Source organism: Lissotriton vulgaris, unplaced genomic scaffold (genome assembly GCF_964263255.1).
Source record: "Lissotriton vulgaris unplaced genomic scaffold, aLisVul1.2 SCAFFOLD_554, whole genome shotgun sequence".
NCBI lineage: Eukaryota > Metazoa > Chordata > Amphibia > Caudata > Salamandridae > Lissotriton > Lissotriton vulgaris.
Genome location: NW_028246286.1, coordinates 1000262 through 1025933, shown reverse-complemented (window position 1 = coordinate 1025933; position 25672 = coordinate 1000262). Strand labels below are relative to the sequence as shown.

General features: G+C 45.7%; 1 protein-coding gene across 1 annotated transcript in view; it reads right to left on the bottom strand.

Annotated features, from left to right (window-relative positions):
- LOC147666005 (progestin and adipoQ receptor family member 3-like) overlaps window positions 1–25672 on the bottom strand; it is a 299963-nt gene that overhangs the window by 110523 nt on the left and 163768 nt on the right. The window contains exon 4 of the mRNA XM_086949331.1: window positions 25052–25207. Within this exon, the coding sequence (XP_086805457.1) occupies window positions 25052–25207 (156 nt within the window). The remainder of the gene's footprint in view (window positions 1–25051; window positions 25208–25672) is intronic.

Here is a 25672-nt window from a genome sequence, read left to right as displayed (position 1 = left end):
TGTTGCAGTAAACCCTGTTGAGAGTAAAATGTCTAGCTGAAAGATAGGATGCATTGATATAATGGAAAATTGTTTAGCCTATGTTCATTCCTCAGAAAGATACCTGTCAGACCATGGTGATAGCACGTTGCACTTTTTCGTAAAATACAAAGCCCTGAAGGACGTTATAGCTTTGTAAGACTCGTACTAGAAAGGTGGGTCTCTGCCAGAAGAACTGACGTGACTGTAATAAACAAATGCAATGAATAGGTATCAGACCTCGTACCACGACAATGAATGTAAAACCAACAAACGCCGAAGAAATAGGTACAAAGGAAAGTTGTAGGGAATCCAGCAAACCTATCATCAATTATCTATACGTTGGTTGTAATCCCCAATGTAACGGATGTTTCCCCAGTTGCTTGGAGTTGGGAGAGAAATAGACTTATGTGATTACCTTCCTATGCCAATTCTCTAAAGACTGTCTTTCCAAACTCATTTAAGGGTACCACTGTCGGAGGAGAGAGAGACCGGATGTGGGAGCACGCGGCCTGACTGCAGATCGTGGATCATCTGCGACATTGGCCAAGGCGGGACCGCTACAGTAAGGAGTCGCAGGACGAGGCACTGTTTCCGACAAAATGAAAGGAAAGGGCTGACCTGATGCCCCTACTCGATGATCAACATGTGCCGGAAAGTCCCCACCCTCTGAGCCCGGTCATGGGCCCGCCTACCTGAAATTTTCCGTCCCCCTGGTCTGTCCCCGATCTGGCCCTGCTCCATCCCCTCTTCCTCCAACCTACCATAAGGACCGCTCACACACCCCCTTCTTCCACCTGAACTCTTTGACAATCGACTCGAGAAAGAAAAACTGCAATCAGATAGAATAGGGTTTTGTTGCGAACTAAAATGAAACTTGGGTGCCCTGTCTAAGGTACCCGTGAAAGAATAGTTAGGACACAGGGCGAAAAAGGACCTTTTTTTGACCGGAAAAATGAAGAAAAGGTCATGCCCTGCAACGCAGGACCTGGAATAGAGCTGGACGCATAGCTCCACCGCCGGTGCTCAACAGTGCCAACAGAAGACGACAAAGAATGCTGAGAACTCACTAATAATGGTCCACGACAATAAGACACTGGAAAAAGCAACACCCCTCCTCTTCGAACAATGACACCCCTGATTATCGTTTTTACTACGTCTCATTTCTCTCCCAGCTACCATTGTATTGATTATGCTCCAACCTAGTACAAAATGAACTTACATATGTAATAACCTATCAGTTCATATTCCGAATGACTATAAGCATCTATGAAATGTACCCAACGCTCTCACTGCAGAATCCTTTTTGTCCGATATTGCATTACTATGACTTTCCTGCAACGAGCTCAACGATGGGCCCGCCTCCTAAGATGAAAGATTTTTAAAAAGTAATGTTTATGCACAGCTCCTTCACCTGGGTTCCTACTTCTTTACTTATGACTGCCACAGTAGACATGGTAGGAAATAGGCCAGCAAGATGTCTTAGGAATGTTAAAGGGAGGACTGTGGAAAATTAGTACGGTTTAGTAAACATTATCTGCGCCATCTTGCCTTCTCTCCCGATGCCACACTTTTTGTCGTGCACACCCGCCATTTTAGGTACCTTGGTCAGAACCACCCTCTGCACGCCACTGACCCCCAGCACGGCTCTTCGCCCTCACAAGCACCCCCCACGCACTGGTCACCCCCCCCCCGCTCTCTCATGCATGGGCCATAAACCCTCCCCATCTGCGCGGCTCTGCCTCGGAATCCTATCCTGTTCCCAGCGCGACACCTCCCTTCATCCCTTTCATGGTCCCAGGTCCTTTGATACAAACCCCCTTTTCCTGTGTGCCCGTTTGTCTTCCTCGTTCCCAGACCGCCACCTGACCCTGCGGATACTGTTTATTGCCCCCCCCGTACAGTAGGAAGCTTCCCCCATTTAAGGACCCTCGAATTGATCAAAGCCCCCACCCTATGAGATCCGATCAACCCCACACATACCGTGAATCGGCAGAATGTCCAGCTGCGCGATAATCATCACCTGTTGTGACCGGGGTGGGGACTTCAACTGTAAATGTGTGTGGGAACGGGCCTGAAGGGGAGATTCCGAGGATGTCCTTTCATACTTCAAAGCATTGCAAGAATGTGTTACATGCAATAAAGATCATAAACTTGTGTATAAGAGGCCAGGCCTCAGAGATGCGGTTAGAGCACCTCGTGACGATACTTGCTGTCCGAACTGATGTGTTTCTCCTCCGGAGAGAATAAAACTTCTGTTTCCTGCCTTCCAGTCTCCAGCGCCTGCCTCTGTGTTTGGTAAACTTGAGTGGGTATAGAGGCGGCTAACGCCGGGCAACTTCGGAAAAGGTCTTCTGCCTGTACCTTTTTCAACAAAGTGAACGCAGCTGTGGTCTGTCCAGTGAAGAGCTGTGGTGTGACTGAAGGAGACATGTTTGCTGGAAGTGAAGATAGGGTCGAGTGTGTGACCAGCAATGTGGGTGGGGGTAGTGACCAGTTGTTTGAGTCCGAGGTTGGCGAGATTGTCCAGAAGGGTGGTGGTGCTGCTGTCGTTGTTCTTTTCCAGGTGAAAGTTGAGGTCTCCCAATAGAATGTAGTCCTCGGAGGGGAGGGCGTGTGGGGTGATAAAGTCAGTGATGTGGTCACTGAATTGTGCACAGGGTCCTGAAGGCCGGTAGAGGAGGGTGCCTCTGAGTGTGGTCTTGGGGTCGGTGTGGATCTGGAAGTGGAGGTGTTCGGCGCTGGCCAGGTTGGCGTCAGAACTGGTTGAGATGCGGATGGAGTTCTTATGGACGATAGCGATGCCTCCTCCTGTTTGCTCGATGCGGTCCTTACGGATGATCTTGTATCCTTCCGGGATGGCAATGGTGATGTCTGGGGCTGAAGAGGCATTCATCCATGTTTCTGTTAGGAAGGCGACGTCCGGTGAGATGGTGTCGAGTAGATTCCAGAGGTCGATGGCGTGTCTGTGGACCGAGCGGGTGTTGAGCAGGATGCATTTTAGGTGGTTGGTGTCAGGTCTCTGATTGGTGTTGGTGGATGAGGAGCTGGTTTTGGTGCCGTCGAACTTGCAGGAGTTGCAAGAGAAGGGTCCATGGGTGAGTCCAGGTGCGGCTTGGACGCAGTTGGGGGAGTGGCCGGGGTTAAGGGCTAGGAGGGTGGAGGCGTCGTAAGTAATGCGGGAGGGCTGGGCATTGCGAGGGCCAGGGGGTCTGGCGCTGGGCGCGGTCCAGGCGCGGACGGGCGTAGACGGGCTTACCTTTGGCGCACCTTCGGCGCGGCCGTAGCGCGTGGACGCTGCGCGTGTGGACATCTGACATAAATGGAGGGTGGGAGGGGCGGAGCGTGGGAGGGGCAGCAGGGAGGCGGTAGTGTGGGTGAGGGGCGGGTCAGGGGATACCAACAACAAAATGGAGGGTCAAAGGGAAAGCCAGACAGGGACAGCAAATGCACAAATGCGTCGAGTGAGCAGTTCTCTGAAATCAATACACAAACACAGGAGAAATGAGCGCAGCAGCCTGAGCGAGGTCGCGCTAATGAAGTCAATCAAAGCAGCGGCGCTACAATTGAATGCTAAACAGCGCTACAATTGAATGCTAAACAGCGCTACAATTGAATGCTACACAGCGCTACAATTGAATGCTAAACAGCGCTACAATTGAATGCTAAACAGCGCTACAATTGAATGCTACACAGCGCTACAATTGAATGCTAAACAGCGCTACAATTCAATGCTACACAGCGCTACAATTCAATGCTACACAGCGCTACAATTCAATGCTACACAGCGCTACAATGCTATGTTAAACAGAATGCTATGGTAAACAGTGCTGTACTGAACACGAAATTGACAATACCAGAAACGCGAGAGCATGGAGCGATACAGCTGAAAGTGAGGAGGAGCGTGGGTGAGCGACCGTTCTGAAGAGAGTCCAGGTGGACACAGTTTGGCCGGGGGAATGGAAGGCTCGGTAAACGTGGGTGGGAGGGGCAGCAGGGAGGCGGTAGTGTGGGTGAGGGGCGGGTCAGGGGATACCAACAACAAAATGGAGGGTCAAAGGGAAAGCCAGACAGGGACAGCAAATGCACAAATGCGTCGAGTGATCAGTTCTCTGAAATCAATACACAAACACAGGAGAAATGAGCGCAGCAGCCTGAGCGAGGTCGCGCTAATGAAGTCAATCAAAGCAGCGGCGCTACAATTGAATGCTAAACAGCGCTACAATCGAATGCTAAACAGCGCTACAATTGAATGCGCTACAATTGAATGCTAAACAGCGCTACAATTGAATGCTACACAGCGCTACAATTGAATGCTAAACAGCGCTACAATTGAATGCTAAACAGCGCTACAATTGAATGCTAAACAGCGCTACAATTGAATGCTACACAGCGCTACAATTCAATGCTACACAGCGCTACAATGCTATGTTAAACAGAATGCTATGGTAAACAGTGCTGTACTGAACACGAAATTGACGATACCAGAAACGCGAGAGCATGGAGCGATACAGCTGAAAGTGAGGAGGAGCGTGGATGAGCGACCGTTCTGAAGAGAGTCTTGTCTCGAAATTCCATCTCATCTGTGACCACGTTGAGGTCCCCAGGACATTATTTGTATGATATGTGAAGCCTTACCAATATCTAGGCAAGGATGAAACTCTAAAAGCTACAAGTACCTTTGCAAGCTGGTGAACTGCACTTAACTGAAACGAAAACATACTGCCTCCCAGCTATTGCAATTGATCTACTGCATGGCCAGCTTCACTTCCCTTCCAATATGGGCCATGTTTGAAAGTTATTTATTGGATAGGTTTTCAGGAGAAACACAGGTTTATCAGCATAAAACTTCCCCTCTATTTGCACAATCCAGAGATACAAATCCTGCCCCATGACTGCAAATCTGATATAAGTTACTTGGGGTCAACTCCTTCCTTCAATCTTCTGCTCACATTTGGCATACCAAACTAACACCTAGTAAAGTAATGGGAAAAAATACCATTCACTGGAGCAGATTGTAATATAGTGGGTTTAGACACTTGTTTTCTGAGGGCATTCTCAAGTCTTCTGGTATACAGAGTAACACGTTTTGGCATTAATGGTAATGACTTCTGAAAATATCAAAAGCCCCAATCCCATAGTATTGCACAAATCCCCCATCCATAAGTATATTACATCATGCTGTAGCTTTAGGGGAATTGTCTCTGCTCTCTAGGGGGTATTTAATGGCTGTCTTTCTTTAAAGCCAGTTGTGGAGGCTTTCAAACATTTCTGTTATATGACCCTATGAATATACTATCCTGAGGTTGTCTGGGTGTTTTTACATTCCACGCATGAAAAAGGTTTGTGAATTGTACCTTAAATTCCTGTATCTTAAACGTTTGCACAACTGATAGTAGACACCCCATAGATTAAATAACACAGGCCCCCTTCCACACAGGGACTGTGGAAGATGCAGCCAACCAAATTGTGATCTGTTGCGCGTATTTTGGGTGTGCCCACACATTTCAGACTACTGGTCCACAATATCATATGGAACAGATTATTAGGGACCTGTGACCATCCCCGATTCAATGACTAGGTAGTTGAAATGTTTAGGTAGCTGACTCTGGATAAATCATTTAGAAAGATCAGGACCAGATGATGATTTTCTCCTAAACATGGGATCCTTTCATGCAACCCCATTCATAAGATACAGCATGACTGTATTATACAACGGGTAACAGTTTGACTGTTCCTACCTGCAGAAGCAAATTAGTCCTCGAGACCTCATTCCCTGGCAGCATGTGCCTCACCACTCTTTAGTGCCCCAAATGGGCTTGCATCAACTAAAACTGGGGTTCCTAGATTAAAGAAAAGATCAGGATACATGGTTCATGTACCCTGAATATGTGATGCCATATGGTCTTCTACCTGTTCTCAACATACTTACTGGCCTGTTTCAATTTCAAGGTCCCTGATGTGCAACTGTCGTAAGTATGGGCACTTTCAACTAGTGACTTCCATAGGGATTGTTAACTAAATTGATACTAATAGTAAAGATTATAATGTTGTTAATGATGATAATGATCATGAACTTTTTTCCCTTCTACCACCTGTCTAACCCCTACCTCATTCCTCTAACCCCACAACCTTCCACATCGTTAGTAAAAATGATTTAATACTGTATCTTGCATTGATATCCAAGTCAAGCACGCTTCTATACTTTGTTTAGCATCTGAGTTGTATGTCACTAATTGAAGTTTATTTCTCGTTCTGTACTTCAATGAAAATATTAACAGAGGACTAGTGACTAGGTCAACTTACACTTGTTTTTTGTAGTAAATTATCTTACAATTACTTGATATATTGTGTGCACACTTTATATGAAGAACGACTGAATACCAATGTACACATGTGAGATCCCGAAACATAATTTCATGTTTACCAATCAAACTGAAAAGAAAATATGCTTAAAAAGGCAACATGCATCAACTTTTTCCCTAAACAGGCAAAACAGTACATTTTGCTGTAGATAACTGTTAGACACATTGTTTTTAGTGTAAGCAAAACGCATTATAAGTTTTTTTAACATTATACATTTCTGATAGCTGGCTGTGTCGTTCTCATTTTCTTTCCTGTCAAGTAATAAAGAGCCAGTCAGATCAGGAACAAGGATAATGGTTATCCTACTGAAGTCCAATTCTGGGCAATCATGGCATTCTACTTTGGAGAAGAATGGCTAAAAGCGAGCAGTTCACTTTTTCTTTCCACGAATTAAGAGATACACAAGTGAGACCAGTCCTTTGAAGCATGAACTGCTATGAAACCATTTGCTTGAACATTTCTTTGGAAATGCCATCTGTTGCATAAGTTAACATAAAAGCCACCTGTTGCACAAATTAACATAAAAAAGTTAATCTGACAGATCTGACTGCACCAAACCAACACTGCAGTTACCCTTACCATAGTATGCAATAATTAATGAGCCATCAATAACACCAAATTTCAATCCACCAACAAAGCTCTATCGCAAATCAGGCTACAAGGGCTCTTCTCGGTTTGATTTCATTAATCTACATGCTTCCACTTCTCCATCAACGTCTGATCTATGATGTTCAATTCTACTGCTGCCGCCTCACAGGTCATCTCAACATCTGCTTTGTCATTAGAAGCTAAACTGCTTAATATGTCTTTGACATCCGATTATTATGGAAAGTTCATGTCAATCTCACCGGCTGAGAGACCATGAAAGTGGCCAAGACGCATTTTTTATGTTATATGAAGAAAGCTTTATGGGACAGTTTGTATCTTTCTTACATATTTGCTCGTTTATTCCTTTCTGCACCCACTGCAATAATCGATTATGAAATGGCTTGCTTAGTTACCTTTCCTTTATTACTGCGCATATAATCATTGAATATAATGGAAGTTTTCCTATGCATTTATCTTCACTATCATTCGGAGATGATGTAAATATTATGTTTCTTCTAGTATGGAGACCTTTCACTTCATTATGAAATGTGTTTTTTGCAAATAAGTAACAAGGGAATCATTATGGTTTTCTCAAACGCACAATCATAGCATGATCTTTCACATTACAAATGTGTGACGGTGACAATCAATCAAGTTGTGCAAATACATTCATGACAGTTAAATATTTTCGCTTGAGCATATAATAATTAAGAGTTACTATTACACAGAATACCTGTTTTAGTTATTGGCGGACAGGTTACTCTGCCACAACGGTGGCAGATATCCTGACTGATGAAACATAAATCCCATAGGATATAATGGGGTTTATATTTCGGCGGACGGGATCTCCGTCACTGTTGTGGGAGACTAACCCGTTGGCAAAGATCTAAATCAGGCCCTTAGTTTCTAGAAGGCTAGTGACTGTGTCCCTCTGTCCTTGTTAACTTTCAGAAGACAAAATAACAAAACAATTCTGCAATGGCTGCCAGGGCACTTTTGAAAAAAAATGTGTTCTAACAATTTTCAACAAACTCTCTGGCTAAGCTTTGTTTGTGTTTTTTTCTAACAATGTTCAACAAGCTCATAGGCTAAACTTAGTTTAATATCTACTACAACAATTTTCAACAGGTTCGCTCACCAAACATTTTAAAACCTTACATAAAAGATATAGGTTAATGAGGAGCTGAGCACCAGGGATATCGGACAAGAGAGGCACAACTTCAGCATCGACTCCAAATGAAGGTTGCTGTGTGGGTAGTGGCCTTCACAGGCGACTTGCAGGCTGTGCGCTCATTCATGCCTTTTGCCCATCCAGAGAAAATAGTAAGGACTCACTGGTCTGAAATACAGGTATGCAACGGCACCCCACCATTGAAACTAAAAATTGGGAAATTTATTTACCAATTTTCTAGAACTAGTATAGTACTTATAAACAGCACAAAGATTGCGGACTCTAAAAAGGTGATAACCACGTTAGAATTGTTTCTGGTTTTTTCATTACTTATAAATTGCTTTGCTACATTGCTGTTTGATTTCTGTATGGTTACAATTGATAAAATATGCACTAGGTATGTCTTTTAAAATAAACATTTTAAAGGATATTCTGCTTCCTTGTGCTTTTAAGGTCGAGCCTAGCAGCGCGCATGCGCTGCTCTGCAAGGCGTCATGTATCTCTTAAGTGGACATTAATCACACCCCTCACTCTTCATTATTTCTTTTGTTTACTTGTCAAAAATCCCTTTCGTTCAGTGGCTCTTTTTCGCATGTGTCTCTCCTTTTGGTGGGTGGTCTCTTTCCCTGGTGACTGGCCCTGATCAATTTATAATTGCTCCTCGGTCTATTTCGTTTAATGTGTGCACTTCTTTTTCTGTTTCTTTTTTCCTTTGGTTTGTTTACCTCGTTAGTTTCAGTGAGCACTAAGAAAACAGACTCTGGCGCTTTATGGAATATTTTCGTACGAGTTTTGTTTTTCTTTATTTAACCTTTTTAACACTCTGTTGCTGCATTGGTGCACTGAAACTAAACACGCTGATGGCATTGCCACTTTATTTGAAATATGTATTTTTCGTTTTTCTTTATTAACTGAAACGTCACTGCATTCAAACAAAGTCCATTTGTTGTGTGGAAGAGCGATAGCGATCTATATATCTATGCATCTGCTTTCAGTTCTTAACCAGAGCCAATTAAGTTCTCCTCAGTTACCCCTCCCTCGTTGTCGCACCCTCTTCACTGCCTAGACAACAAGGTGTCAGCGCTTACCAAACAGCTTGCATGCTGGCAGCCTGTCTCTTTTCACTGAATGAGACAATTACAATATAAATACACAGCAACAAAATCACAAGCACGCTCTCATAATATGCCGCATAAGAAGCAAAACACAAAGCAAATGTGCATTTTTTCAAGCGCACATAATCCTATACCAAACTCAAAGTTACAATAAAAAGATACAGATACTGTCCTGTTAACAGCATGTCAAACGAGTGCTGCATCTGGGATACATTACTTATCAGGTGTATGTTTTAAAGACTACTTCTCTGTTTACATTTGGGGGATGCTCCGAAAGCAAAGCAGGTATTTAATAACGTAACCACATGCAAACTCTACACCATACAAATACATAAATAATCACTATGCCATCTTAATTTTGGTAATCAGCACATAGTTAAGGTGCATTAAAACAGTCTGCCCTTACCCTCACTATTAGCACACAAACTGAATGCACAACATTTTGTCACCCTAACCTGCCACATGTTTTATTTTAAAACAATTCAGACAATGTGTGCATAAAAAATACTCATGTTTTTACAAACCTATTGATTTATGACATCATTAGCAGTTTTCATTGTATATCTTTACATATTTTAGGGCTATTACTTTGCTAGGGAAGGGAGGTGAACGTATGTGCCAGAAAATATTTCTAACCTTATTACCCACGCAATCCAAGTAGTTACTGTCTGGGAAATCGGTACATTCCATGTAACACAAGAGACCTACATACTGCCCAAGGCTTCCCAAACACATACAGCAGATGCCAGTAGAGCGTGTTTAATCAGGCAGTCATCTTGTTATGTCTCCTTATGGCATATGCGACACCAGGTAATTTTTGGGAAATATTAGATTTTTCACATTATGGCAGGTTGTGGGTGCTTGTGACATTTCTGAAAGCAGGACATCTCGAAGTACAGTGCACAGTGGTGCCTGAGACCTGTCTGACTGCAGTGCACTGGTTTTAACATGTGAGATCTCAGAGTGAAGTGTGTGGTGGCACCTGCAACACCTCTGACTGAAGTGCGCTGGTGGTACATGTGATATCTCAGAGTGCAGTGCACTGGTGAATGGTGAATGTGTCAATAACTGTTTCCTGGGGCAAGCTTGTATTCCTGAATCCGACTACATAATCCAGTGTGTAGCAATTGTATAGCTCTTCAGTCCCTAGTTGCACAGCACTCAGGATAATGTGCTGCATAGCTAAACACTTATAAGGTCTCAAAGGCGAGACCTAATTTCTATGCCAATGCTTGTTGAGTATGATATTCACTGACGAAAGAGGGCTTGGATGTCCAGTATTTGTCCCTGACCCATCTGGTAGGACAAATCGTTAATAGAAACACTTTTTAAGCAAACACTGCTCAGTGGGTTGTGTATCGGTTGCAGTTCAATTGGGTTTCAGATTCGACGATTGGTACACTGAATGAGTCCTTATTGCCAGGGTGTCAGAAAACTGAACCCTGCGGCTCTAGAAAGTCCTAGAGAACTTATCATTCCTTCCGCAGGAAGGCCTTTAGAGGCAGCAGTCCACAATAATTCTACGCCCCATTCCTTTTCGGAACAATCATGTACAGGGATTAAAAGCCCAGAGTCCATTACCCTTTCAATGGCGCCCTTGGTCAGATGTCTCTCCAGCAGTAGAATGGACAGATGCTCTTCTTAAATTTGCTCTGGTGCGAGAGGAGAGTGAGATGGGAAGGAAGTAAAAGACAGGGCACAGACCTCTGAACAATTAGTAAGATCTATTTGTTGTATGTGACATATTGCCAATTTGGGAGGAAATAATGAATCCTGCCTTTCACCGGTTGGACTGGAGTTATTGAGGACAAACTAAAGTGGCTTGGTAGCTATAGCAGTGAGGGGCGAGGAGTTGAAGTACTGGTGACGGTGCTGTTCTTAGTAATTTCTGCTGATGCCATGTCCATGGCCCCAAAAAGGCTGAACAATGTGCTGCATTACTGACTGTAATATCTATATGTGAATTTGGGGAAATGATGAGGAACTTGCATTGCAGGAATCAGTAGCTCCAAGGAGCTGTTCTGACCCTACTGGCTTTAAATCTGTCCAGTGCAGAGTCTACCTCCTCTCTGAAGGGTCTAGACCTCCCCAAAGGTAATGTCCATTAGCGATACTTGCCCAACGCCAGAAAACCTGATGAATTTCATCCGGACATACTTCTGAAGCATGTCACTGGTGCCAACTGCTCTACCAATGGAGTCTGTGGTGTCTAGGACAGGGTGGATAGCGTATTCCCCTGCATCCTGCTCATCATGGGATTGTCTGAGGTAGGAAGGCCCTCAGGGCTTCCAGGACCACAGTACGATCACCCTCTCACTTTCACATGTCTCATAAGGAATGCATATATCAGACAAAAAGGCAGACTGTAGCAATAGACCATTGTGCAAAGCTCGCAACAGAAAACACCTATATGCTGAAAGCATCAATATCTTTGGATTCTCCTCCTGAGGTCTGGGCAGAAACGGAATATAAATTAACCTTACTGTTGTAAGCCTACACAATAAGACTTTCCGAAGCAAGATGCTAGATGAGGATATCCAGATCACCAGGGACAGGCATGTGTTGACTAGCTACATGTCGATAAACAGGCAGGCAAGAAAATGGTTTTGACCACATAATCTTCAAGATATCAGTGAGGGCGTTAATGAATGGGAGTAAGGGCTCCAATATTGCTGGCCCAGTTTGGACACTCTTCATCAGAATATTTGTCTTGGTGTCAATGGAAGGCAATTGCAATTCCAGTACCTCAGGTGTCATCCAGGCTACCACCGCAAATATGTATGTATGTATGTATGTATGTATGTATGTATGTATGTATAGGCGTTCTTATATAGTGCTATCACTGTCACCCAACGGGCATCCTGGCGCTTAGACTATTATGACACAGAACAAGATGTTACCAGCTTCCGGTCTATTTACATTGTTCTGGGGAACAGGTGGGTCTTTAACTCTTTTTTAAAGGTGGAGAAATCTTCCAGGCCCCTAAGACCTAACGGTAAAGAATTCCACAGCCGCGCTGCGGTAATCCTGAAGGATCGTCCGCCCATCCGGGACCTCAGGAACTTGGGTACTACTACCAAGTGAGCTGAGGCTGACCGGAGTGATCTTGAAGGGGTGTACCATGAAAAAAGATCCTGCAAGGGGCCGGACCTGGACTGTGTAAAGCTCTAAAAACCAGACATAGAGCCTTAAAGTTCACCCGTTGAAAGATTGGGAGCCAGTGGAGGTCCCTGAGTGCCTTAGCAGAAGAGTCCGAGTGACGTCGCGAAAGTGCCAGTTTGGCGGCAAAATTCTGTATTCGTAGGAGTTTTCCTAGCACAGTAGTTGTAGCCCCCAGCAGCAATGCGTTGCAATAGTCGAGACGACTTAAAATTATGCTCCGCACTACCTCTGGTCTTGCCTGTGCCGGAAGCAAGGGTAAGATCTTTCTCAAGGATCCAAGTAGAGCCATACACGTAGCCACCGTTTTATTTACTGATGTGTCCAGCTACAGTAGACCGGAACTGAACCCGGTGATAGGGGTCTGGGGATCCGGTCCATGGAGCAATGTAGTACCTCGGTTTTCGAGCTGTTGAATTGGAGGGAATTATTCCCCAACCATTCTGCCGTAATACACATGCATCGATGGAAAACCTCCTGTGACACCCGGCCCTTACCTTCGAACGAGAAGATAAGTTGGGTGTCATCGGCATAGTTGGTAACTGTAATGCCAAACGACTTGATCAGCATGATCAGGGGGCGGAGGTACAGATTGAAAAGGATAGGGCTGATGGCTGAGCCCTGGGGTACTCCCTGTCCAACCCTCTTGATGTTCGATTGAAAGGGTGGCAGTGCAACTACCTGGTGCCTTTGATCGAGATATGACACCAGCCATTCAAGGGCCAAGCCCGACACCCCAGCCTCTGTCAATCTCCTGATCAGAATTGCATGGTTGACCGTGTCGAACGCGGCCGACATGTCAAGCAGCACTAGAAAGGCTGCTTGACCCTGGTCGGCCCGCGTCCGAAGGTCATCAAGAACAGTCACCAGAGCCGACTCTGTCCCATGTGCCGGTCGAAACCCAAACTGAGCCACATCCAAACAATCATTTGTCTCAAGAAAGTTGGATAGATGTTTTGTGGCCAGTTTCTCTAAGATTTTGATAGGGAATGGCAAGAGGGAGATGGGCCTAAAGTTGGCTGGGCATGTGGGGTCCAGATTCTCCTTTTTAAGCAGTGGAGAAACCACCGCCAATTTCCAGCAGTCTGGCACCCGTGCTGAGGTGAGAGACTGGCAGCAGATGGAGAATAGTGGGGAAAACAGCTCTTTACGACAGAGTTTCCAGAATCTGGGTGGTAAAGGATCAGAGGGTGAGCCAGAAGACACCCCGTCAGCCAAAGAGCAAAAGTCCTCAAAAGATGGTAGAGGGAAGTTGCTCAGCTCACCTGATTTAATACACTCCTTCCCATTCTCTGGCGAGATGGAGTCGTATGCGGTACAGCCAGTTGAGGGGGAGAGATTGTTTAAGATGTTGGTAATCTTGTCCTCAAAGGCTTGTGCTAACGAGTCGCAGAGAGCTTGTGAGGCCGGGATAGCATTTTTGGTGCAGCCAGGATGGGCCAAGTCCTTTACGATCTTAAATAAGGCCTGAGATTTGTTTACGGCTGAAAGCAAAGATTTTTCTAAAAATCTGGCTTTGGCCAGCTTGATCTGGGTTTTATAGGATGCCAGCGCTTGTCTAAAGAGGACTCTGTGTGATTCCAGGTACTGTTTCCTCCAGGTCCGCTCAGCCTGTTTGCATTGAAGCTTAAGCTGCCGAAGTTCTTCCGAGTACCATGGCATGGCGAGATTAGTCCTATCTTTGATTTTCCGCAGCGGGGCCAAGGAATCCAGAGAAGTAGAGATTTGCTGACAGAGAGTCTCATAGCTCTCATCCACGTTCACTCCCAATACAAAGCCCTCAGGCAGCAGAGAAGGCAGAATGGCTTGTTTGAGGAGTCTGGACCATTGTCTCCCCATTCTAGTGCCCGCCGCACTCCCTTTCTTTAAGAAGGCGCTAGTGCACGAGAGGGAGAACTGGACAAGGGCGTGGTCCGTCCAACACTGAGGCAGGACATCAAGTATCGAAGTACGACCAGCATCAGCAAAGAGTAGATCAAGAATATGGCCCTTTGAGTGGGTTTTGGAGAGTACTAGTTGTTCTAGCTCAATGTTATGACACGCTTGTACCAGTTCTTCGTAGGCCGTCTTGGTCGATCCTTCTGACCACAGATTAAAGTCCCCCAACACCATCATACTTGTGTGGGAATGGGAGAGATCATATACCAAATCTATGAGCTCAGGAACGGCCGATAGCGGGCAAGCCGGGGGTCTATAACATAGTAGACCCGTAAGTAGCACACCTCCAAGGTCCTTGATGGAAAAGCCCAGTGTTTCGCACCCAGCAATAGCCTTGACGTTAAGCTGAGTGAGGTGTAGAGTCTGTCTGAAGATTATACCAATTCCACCTCCTCTGCTTCCCACCCTAGGATTATGCATTATTTTGAAGCCCGGGGGACAAGCTGACCCCAGTTCCACCGAACTAGTCGGTGTTGTCCACGTCTCTGTCATGAAGAGTACGTCAAGATGGTGAGACTCGATAAGTAGCGCGATCTCATCACAGTGTTTGATGAGTGAGCGCACATTCAACAGCCCACAAGACAAGGTAGCTGGGTGCTTATTGGAGGAGTTGTACTTTTGATTACTAACTGAACCAGGGTTGAGACGTAAAAGTTCATCGCGGGAATAGAGGGGAACATCTAGGTTCCTAGAGGTAGTATATTCGGCGGCCGGCGTGTCCCGTGCGCGAACGGGCGCAAACGGGCTTACCTCTGGCGCACCTCCGGCGCTCCGCCGGCGCTCCCGCTGCGCGCCTACGCTGCGCGCTTTTGGGGCGGCCATCATTTATAGCCGTAGACGCAAGAGTCCTGTAGTGCGATCTCTAGACCCCCCAACCAAGATGGCGCCAGCAATTCGGCACTCCCTGGTTCCCTCACTCACCCAAGATGGCGGCTACCAACACCGCAGCGCGATGTCCCCGGGAGCCCTGAGTGAAATAAGGTACTGTTCTGCCTTGGTGACTCATCTAGAAAGTCAAACTATTTCAGGGTAGTGTCTAGCCCATTAACACTTTTTAAAGTTCAGTTAGAAGGTATTATCTGTATATAATGAGGGGGGGGAGCAAACAAACCATCCTCGTCATCATAAATATCCTCAGGTACTCCCTGTTCTGGTACAGAATCAGAGCCGGAGCCAAAAAGAGTTCTGCTGATAACCTCATCAGAGTAGAGGCATTAAGTTAGAATCAGGCAGAATAACTGACTATCCTATATTTATTTTGTAGCCATGACATCGGACGAACACAGAACAACAACAGTTTGGGGAGTGACATTGGCACAGGTTCATTAATCATGGTCAGTGGAGCTGGCAACGGCACTGGAATCGCACAATCTGGCATGGACCATGGGGCCAGCATGAAAAATTATACCGGCGTCATTATGGGCCCAGTTATAGCTCGCAAGGTGTCAGACGGCCCGAGGCTGAGGTGGTGGGGGACCACCAGCAGTAACTCAACTGGAGGCCACATGCTGCTTCATAGGGTCTGAGGTGCACCGCAGACAAACACATTAAACATTTGCACCATGGCCTCCTTGAAGGCCACAATGTGTAGTGGGGTGGACAACAGAAAATCTGGGCTTGTCTAGACCAATGGAGGTATCTGTTCTGCCTCAAGGTAGTGTGTCTTAGAACTTGACTTCTTTACGCGCTCTCTCTGGAACTCGACTATTGGGATGGGGTCCAGTACCTCTTTGCTTGCTTGTGATTGATTTTGGCTTAGCTGAAAATTTTGGCAAGAAACTGAGGCGTCGTAGGAAGAGCCTTGTGACTGGGCCACGACTGGGAAGGGAACTGTGTGATGTGTGCAACTTCTTCAGATGGTTGGAAATGTAAAGCTCCGCCCCAGGCCTTGTATGTCCTTCAGGCGCATTAGAGCCCATTGGTCACATGGGCGACCACCAAAGACACATCTTGTGGGGGCCCATGAATAGCATCTTCTTGCAGCACTCTTGGCACAGCCTAAAGCCTGGCATTATCAGTAGGGACATTCTTCCTTGTACACTATCTTTTGAGAATCAAAGAAATGTCGGAACACTGAAAAAGTGAGGAGTCGAGCTCTAAATCTGCATCAGGCGTGGAAAGAAAGAACTGATGTCAGTATGCAGAGGTGCCACTTATATGCGTCTCATATGGCCATAACGCCATCCAACCCACGCATGGGAGCATGGCAAAAAATTCTCTGGATTCTGTCTGGTGCCTGAGGGATATTCAAAAGTTGAGGAATCTGCAGTCATAAGTATCCATCAGAACGGGCCGCTTTTAAGAACTGATTTAGGAAGGGTGTGCTCACAAGGTTTTTTTTGTTTGGTAGGTCACCTGCAAGATCTGGAACACTCACTTACCTCACAGGCTGGCTCAGTCAAGACTGACAAAAAGGATTTAGGGTCAGTGGTTAATTGCAACTTTAAATGCAGACTAGCTGTAGAAAGGTTACAGACCAAGCAACCTGCAAAAGAATTAGATCACCTAGTAGTAGCTCATGGGGTAAAGTATCTCTGGGGCATGATCAGTGTAGTTGTGGGCTCCCCGAGTGTACAGAGAAAGATGTGGAAAGTGTAACCCCACCAGCCTCACAATCTTGGATTCTAGACATCTAGATCTAACAACTGCTGGTTTTCGGCTAAGACAGACAGCTTGCAAGGGCTTTGTGGCCCTTAGCCACAAACAGATATCATTCATGATCACTTCAGCCCACTGGGCCTGGCCCTTTATCTTCTTCTCTCATAGGGCACTCCGGAAGCAGCAGAATGTCTTCTTCCAGAGTAAAGCCCTTGTCACCGTGAACAACAGTAAAGAAGCATTGGCATAGCCAATAGGTCTCGCCTTTGGGACCTTAAAAGTGTTTACCCATGCAACAGTTGATGTTGTTGCACCAAAGATATTGTGCTGCATAACTAAATACTCATAAGTCCCAAAGGTGAGACCTATTGGCTATGCCAGTGCTTGTTAAACTTGGTAATACTCTCTGGGCATTGGTTGCATTACATTAGTACCAATTAAAAACCCAAATACAGCAATATTTGACCTGTCCAGGCTTGCAAATGTTCTTCCACTGTGCAGCAATACGTGCCGTCGCATTTTTAGTAAACTTTGAACCGTTTGAGATAGAAACATTTTTTTGGGTTAAAATATACAGATTATGTAGCAAATGCAGCAACTCTATAATGATGCGAAAATCGCAGCAGCCACACAATCGCATAATTCGAGTGGCCTTGGACAAGACATAGGGCCATATGTATCATAGTTCCGTTTTGCGATTTCTAAATAGCGATTTTTAAGGAATCGCTATTTAGAAATCGCAAAACGGTATGTATGTAAAAAATCGCTTTTTTTTGCGATTCCTTAATCTTCCTTATTTGCGAATTTGCAAGTTGCGAATTCGCAAATAAGAAATACTTTCCCATTCATTCCTATGGGCCAGGAGGCCCATAGGAATGATTGTGAAATGCATTTCATTTTGGGATTCGCAATTTGCTAATCGCAAAATGAGATTGATTTCAAGGGTGCAGGGGTGTCTCAAGGACACCCTGCTGCACCCCTGAAATCAGCATGTGTGTGCATATGGCGCACATACATGCCCTATGGGCATGTATGTGCGTCACATGCCACATTCAAAAATGCCAATTTGTCCATTTTTACAAGAAATCGCAAATTACCACCAATTGAAAGTTGGTGGTAAATTGCGATTTCTTAAGCTTAGTTCGCTAATGAAAAAATGCTTCATACATAGCATTTAAGGAATCGCAAAATTGCGATTCCTTAAATGCTATAGCAAAATAAGGAATCGCAAATTTATGCGATTCCTTATGATGCGATTTTTTAATACATATCAAAAAATGCAAAACAGCCTTTTGCGATTCGCAAAGGCCGGAATTTGCCGAATTCCGGCCTTTGCGAATCGAAAAAGGCTTGATACATATGGCCCATAGTGATGCAGTGTGATAAAACATATTGATGGAGTGTGAAAAGACATTGTGATGCGGAGTGATAGACATGCCCAGAGGTACTCTTATTTATCACAGTTACTGACACAGTGTTATATTTAAGGGAAGATGCAGAGAGACAGGCATGTCTGCAGTGCTCTTTATATTTCAGACATATCTGGAGGTGCTCTATTTATATTGCAGTGGTGCAGTGTGAGAAACATGCCTGGAGATGCTCTTACTTTCTCGGAGTACTGCAGAGTGAAAGACATATTCAGGGATGCTCTATATTTTCTGCAGTGATGCAGTGAGATAGACTTATATGCAGATGATGTATGTTTGTTCCAGTGTTGCTGTGGGACAGACACGTCTGCGGTGCTTATATTTGTAGCATTTATGCAATGCAATAGACGTATGGGTCCCCTATTTTTATTTTGGTGATGCAGTGTGACAAATCTACAAATGCTGTATATTTATAGCAGTGATGCAGTATCATAGACATATTTATTACAGTGATATAGGCATATCTGCGGGTGCCATATGTTTGTTGCAGTGATGCAGTGTGACAGACAGATCTGCGGTGCTCTTTATATTTCTAGCAGTCAAGCAGAGCTATTGAAATATCAAGGGGTGCCCTATTTTAATGCAGTGAGGCAGTGTGACAGACATGTCTGGGAGCTCTTTATTTCGTTGAAGTGACAGGGGTGCTCTTGTTTCCACCTGTGACACACTGACAGACACTTGCCCGGGGTGTTCATTATTAGTGGAGTAACAGCGAGATCACGATGCTTGCCTATTGCATTCAGTGATACAGAGACATTTGAGGGGTACAGTGCCACGTCACATGGTGTGATGCAGTGGGATGGAAGTCATCAGTGCCCACAGTGCCCCCAAGCCGCTCGCGACGACACTCAGACATGGATTAACGTCTGATGCGTTTGTGGACCTGGTTTTAAGACGTTAACAATGGATTCAGCTGGGCTTATGCGCCCTAAAGACTAGGCCATTATGCATCAGTAACAATGTAAGATGTCCGCAGCCATGGGTGATAAATGGCCGATTGAAATGTGTAAATATCGGGGAATCCCATTGTTCAGGCCGGGGACATTGAAAAACCCCAGAAGACGTGTGAATGGTGAGAAATGCAGTAAAGAAAAAAGGTCAATGTATGCACAGCGCCTCGAGACGGTGTGAACACTGAATATTCTGTACAAACAGGAGCAGTATACACACAAAACACAGAACAGGTTCACGCAATATACAGTGCAATCAGCACAAACAAATTGTAAAAATAACTGCTTGCACTGTGTGTTGTAGTGTTTTTCCAACACACTATGCTGCTGAACACACAGAGCTTGAACGCACAATGAACTTTACAGTCACCAAAATACGTACAACACAGAAAACAAACATGCAAAAGCAGTACACTGTAAAACACATCATGTACACTCTATAGTATACTGTCAACCTATAGCATGCACATATCATTCAAGCAGACTATACTGTTTAAAAACAGGGTGCAGACATGTGCTAAACACACAAGCCACGCCCTCGCAATATACTCTAAACACACAGCAGGCAGATGCGGAATGCATACAACCTGTGCCTTGCATAGGCGGCATCCACCCATGTTGTTTTGTAAATCAACAGAACGCACAAACAATAAATTAAATCGACGACAGAGCACAGCCTACTGTTCACCAAGTGGCATTATTCACAATATTCCGTGCATGGAAGGCATACATACTCACGCAAAGCAATGTACACTATAAACTATGATCTGTATTACATATATATGGAGCACATGTTGAGTGGCGCAGACCCGATGGAATACTCTCACATCTTGTAAACACTATATGTTGTGCACAAAATGCAAGCACATTATTCTACAAAATTTCCATGCACACAAAGCGAAAGTTAAAGCGACCGCGGTAATGAAAAGGGAGCGAACATATTTGCTCATGTTATGGGACGAGCGAGAGAGGGAAGGGCAGACTCATTAAACTCCTGGCGGGCGCATGAACGGACATGGAAACAAGCGCGGCCATGCACACAAAGCGAAATTTAACCACGCCAGCTATAGGGGCGACTGTACAGGATGAGTGCGATACCATTTCAAGGGCTCTTCAGTGGGGCCAGGGCAACAAATAGGGTCAGAGATCAGCAGAAGCTCCAGTGGACCATAAAAGGGGTCAGCATTCCAGAGAGAGGTGGATTGCTCCTTTCATAGCTGCAGGGGCGTCAAACAAAGCATTCCTGGAATGAGGGCTTCCTCTGGAAGAACACTTGGGAACGGCGTGTGATGGCCCTGATAGCTCACTCCAAACACCCAGCCTCAGGAAGCGCCCACTGGGGACACCTTTGGGAGAGGCGCTTATTTATCTTAGCAAATGAGTTTGCTTCTTACCCAAGACAAAGAAAAGGCTGGAAGCCCACAGCTTCTCTTGGCCACCATCACACAATGTAGATTGCGTTAATTATTTTGACGAGTGACCCACGATTTACAGTTTTGTTTGTTCTGGATTTTGTATAGTGGTAGAAAGCTAGCCCAAAAAATACTGCTAACCTCAGGACTAAACCCATGAAACCTCTGGATTCTGCATAGTAGAAACCTAGGCCAAAAATACTGTAACAGGGTTAAACCCATGTGCGCCAGGAAAGTTAGAAGATAAGGTGATTCGGTGTTATTTTCACAGATGTGAGAGTTCGACCTCCATTTAGATTAAATCTTGTGTTTTACCGGCCAACACAAAATATGGGGGGAGAACTGAGTGGAATACAATCGAATTATACCCAGACGGGTCAGTCTCCGAATTTTCCGCAAAGTATTCAAACAGGAGCAGAGTACATAGCACAAAAAAACGGGAACTGTGCAATCGCAATAGCAGGGCTATATTTAAACAGATTACAAACCAAAATGTATGAAGGCACTGGAAGCACTACAAATGGGTGGGGGGGGGGGGGGGGGGGCAGCACACCACAAGCACGCCCTTCTACAATCACTCCATTTTTTTTTCATTAGACTGAATAATTTATGTTTTGTTATGGTGCCGTTCCTTTTCTCTTTTAACTACCTGGCAGTCACCGTGCTGAGATGCAAATGGCCGACGGCAAACAGCTGTTAATTACCCCAAAACATATCTTCCCTGTAAAAAAAAATCACATGGAAGACAAGTAACAAATAATCTGCATGTTCTGAAAACCTGTACTGTGGCCAACATTTCCCATCTTTCAAAGAGCACAAGCAGCAGCTGTTTTGAAGCACTTGTCAAGTCAAGTCAAGTCAAATAATTTGTATAGCGCGCTACATACCCAGAGGGTCTCAAGGCGCTTGAGGAAGGGTGTGGACTTACTTGTCGAATATTCAGGTTTTAAGTTGCTTTCTGAAGGCTAAGTGGTTTTGAGTGAGGCGGAGGTGTGTGGGGATGGAGTTCCAGGTTTTAGCTGCCAGGTATGAGAAGGATCTTCCTCCCATGGTGGTTTTGTTGATGCGTGGAACCGCAGCAAGGGCTTGGTTGGAAGAGCGTAGCTGGAGGGAGGGGGTGTAGAAGGAAAGTCGCGTGTTGAGGCAATAATGTCCAAGATCGTAAAGTGCTTTGTGTGCGTGAGTGAGGAGGCGGAATGTTATCCTCTTATTGACAGGGAGCCAGTGGAGGTCTTTAAGGTGACCAGAAATGTGGTCTTTGCGCGGGATGTCTAGTATGAGTCTGGCTGAGGCGTTCTGGATGCGTTGGAGTTTTTTCTGAAGTTTTACGGTGGTACCGGCGTATAGGGTGTTTCCGTAGTCCAGGCGACTCGTAACTAGTGCGTGGGTGACCGTTTTTCTAGTTTCGGTGGGGATCCAGCGAAATGTTTTTTTGAGCATGCGAAGAATATTGAAGCAAGATGATGAGACGGCGTTGACTTGTTTGGTCATCGAGAGTGAGGAGTCCAGGATGACGCCCAGGTTCCGTGCGTGGTCCGTTGGGATGGGTGCTTTACCTAGGGCCGCTGGCCACCAAGAGTCGTCCCAAGCGGAAGGGGAAGTACCTAAGATGAGGACCTCTGTTTTGTCTGAATTCAGTTTAAGACGGCTGTGCTTCATCCACTCAGCTACTTCTTTCATTCCTTCATGTAGATTGGTTTTGGCGGTGTTAGGGTCTTTGGTGAGTGAGAGGATCAGTTGAGTGTCATCAGCGTAGGAGATGATGTTGAGGTTGTGTTGGCGTGCGATGGTCGCGAGGGGGCTCATGTATACGTTGAAGAGGGTGGGGATAAGAGAGGATCCTTGTGGCACGCCGCAAATGACCTCGGTGGCTTCAGACTTGAACGGTGGGAGGCGGACTCTGAGTTCTTCCGGCAAGGAACGAGGTGATCCAGTCCAGTGCTTTTCCTTGGATTACGATGTTGTTGAGGCGTTGTACAAGGGTGCTGTGGCAGACTGTGTCGAAGGCTGCGGAGAGGTCGAGAAGGATGAGGGCGACTATGTCTCCATTGTCCAGTAGAGTTCGAATGTCATCTGTTGCTGCGATAAGGGCGGTCTCAGTACTGTGTTTGGCTCGGAAGCCGGACTGTGAGGAGTCGAGGGATTTGTTGGTTTCGAGGAAGGCGGCGAGCTGGTTGTTGACGGCTTTCTCGATGACTTTAGCCGGGAATGGTAGGAGCGAGATGGGGCGGTAGTTTTTGAGTTCGGTGGGGTCTGCTGTGGGTTTTTTCAGAAGGGCGCTGAGTTCGGCGTGTTTCCAGCTTTCCGGGAAGGTGGCGGAGTTGAGGGAGGAGTTGATGACGTCTCGGAGGTGTAGTGCTATGATGGAGTCTGCTTTGTTGAAGATGTGGTGAGGACAGGGGTCTGTGGGGGATCCTGAGTGGATGGAGTTCATCAGGCGGATGGTGTCCTCGGTGGATATTGGGTTCCAGTCAGAAAGGATGTTCAAGGAGGGTGAGGGTTCGGCAGAAGGTTGGGTGGGTTGGTCTCCGGGTTGGTTGTCAAAGCTGTTGTGGATGTCGGCGATTTTGTCGTGGAAGAACGAAGCTAAGGAGTCGCAGAGGGTTTGGGAGGGAGTGATGTCGTTGGAGTTGGCAGTGGGGTTAGTAAACTCTTTGACGATGTTGAATAATTCCTTGCTGTTGTGGGCATTGTTGTCTAGTCGGTCTTTGAATGCTGATTTCTTGGCTGTCCGGATCAGTTGGTGGTGTATACGGGTGGCGTTTTTGAAGGCGTCCTTGGTGCTAGTGTCAGGGTCTTTTTTCCAGACCTTCTCAAGGGAGCGACAGAGTTTCTTGGATTTCTTAAGATCATCGTTGAACCAGTGGGCGTTTTTGCTGCCTAGTTTGATTTGGCGTTTTTTCAAGGGTGCTAGGTTGTCGGCGCTGTTGGTTAGCCATTGTGTGAGGTTAATGGCTGCTTGGTTAGGGTTCGATGAATAGGCAGGGGGGTTTTGAAAAAGGGATGTGGAGATCTGGTCGATGGTGATTTTGTTCCAGTTTCTTCGCAGAGTAGGTTGTGGGTGATTGTGGGTTGTGGTCTTTTTGTAGACAAAGTGAACGCAGCTGTGGTTTGTCCAATGGAGAGCTGTGGTGTGATTGAATGAGATGTGTTTGCTGGAGGTGAAGATAGGGTCAAGTGTGTGTCCAGCGTTGTGGGTGGGGGTGTTTACAAGTTGTTTGAGTCCGAGGTTGGCGAGATTGTCCAGAAGGGTGGTGGCGTTGCTGTCGTTACTCTTTTCCAGGTGAAAATTGAGGTCTCCCAGTAGAATGTGGTCCTCGGAGGGGAGGGCGTGTGGGGTGATGAAGTCAGTGATGTCTTCACTGAATTGTGCACGGGGTCCTGGTGGTCTGTAGAGGAGTGTGCCTCTGAGTGTGGTTTTGGGGTCGGTGTGGATCTGGAAGTGAAGGTGTTCGGCGCTAGCGAGGTTGGCGTCTGAGCTGGTTGAGATGCGGATGGAGTTCTTATGGACGATGGCGATGCCTCCTCCTGTTTGGTTGGTGCGGTCTTTTCGGATGATCTTGTATCCGTCCGGGATGGCTATGGTGATGTCTGGAGCTGAAGAGGCGTTCATCCAGGTTTCTGTTAGGAAGGCGACGTCTGGAGAGATGGTGTCAAGTAGATTCCAAAGGTCGATGGCGTGTCTGTGGACCGAGCGGGTGTTAAGCAGGATGCATTTAAGGTGGTTAGTGTCGGATCTCTGTTTGGTGCTTGTGCTGTCATCCCCCTTGCGGGAGCGAGCAGCGGCGGCGCGAGAGCCATATGCTTTCAATTAGCACGCGCTCCGCTGCTCGCTCATGCAAGGTGAATGCCAGCACAAGCACGAGTGTGCTTGAAAAGGAGCAGACCTATTTCAAAAGGTCATCTCCTGAAGCAGCGCATGCGCGCTGCCTAGGCGAGACCTAGAAAGTGAAGAGAGTCCTCAATTTCTGGTGCAGTCATCCTTATCTGAAAGAATTCTACCAAGTTGTAGAAAAAATACGTTTTTGGGGAGCTCATGTGTGAATGCATCACAGACTCCAAAAAAAGGAAAACATTTGCAGAGTTGGCTCAATTTTATTTCCACTGAAAGTATATCAAAACACAAGGGAATATTGCGTTCAAATTAACACATTATATTTGCTGTTGTACTTGCATACTCACAAAAAAAGCAATTTACTTCAAGCACCAACACAATGCCCATTACCGACTTTACCCAAGAATGCGGATTCATTTTACAGTAATACATTTTAAACAAAGAACACACAAACTTTAACATCCAGACACTTACACTATTACAGTAGAACGCATAGAACACTCCTGATACATAACAGCCCAGGATACCAATTGAAATTCCTGCATAATCCAACGCCATCCATCGACGGCTCGTCTTTTCTGAACGGTGACAGCAGAACAGATGGTATCCGGCTGAGCACAGCATACACACCTATAAATGTACCAAAATGAAATATCAGAACCCTCGTTCGGACTAAAAATTGTGTCCAAGCTACACAGCAGACATTGAAACAGGATTCAGGTGGCAAATAAAATGATCCCACTCATATCATCATAAACTTCACAGACAGCTTGAAAGCTAAGTTTTTACTAGGAACTGCAGCATGTTTGCCTTTAAGTATTCCAGAAGACTTTGAGTAAGGCCAAAGATACTTACTTTATCCTGCAAATATGGCACACTCAATCTCGGACGATGTATCAAGACCAATAGTTTCTTTCAAGCCTACTAATGGCCTAAAATCTCAGACGGCAGAAAGCTATTGCCTCTGTGCCAGGGGTGATAAGGTGACAGGTTAAGGGCTAAGAAACAAAATGTTTACAGCTTGCACAAATTCATGCCCATCTGGGCACTCAGACTGTATGTTTTCATCATTATGTTCACCAGGCAGCCATGCAT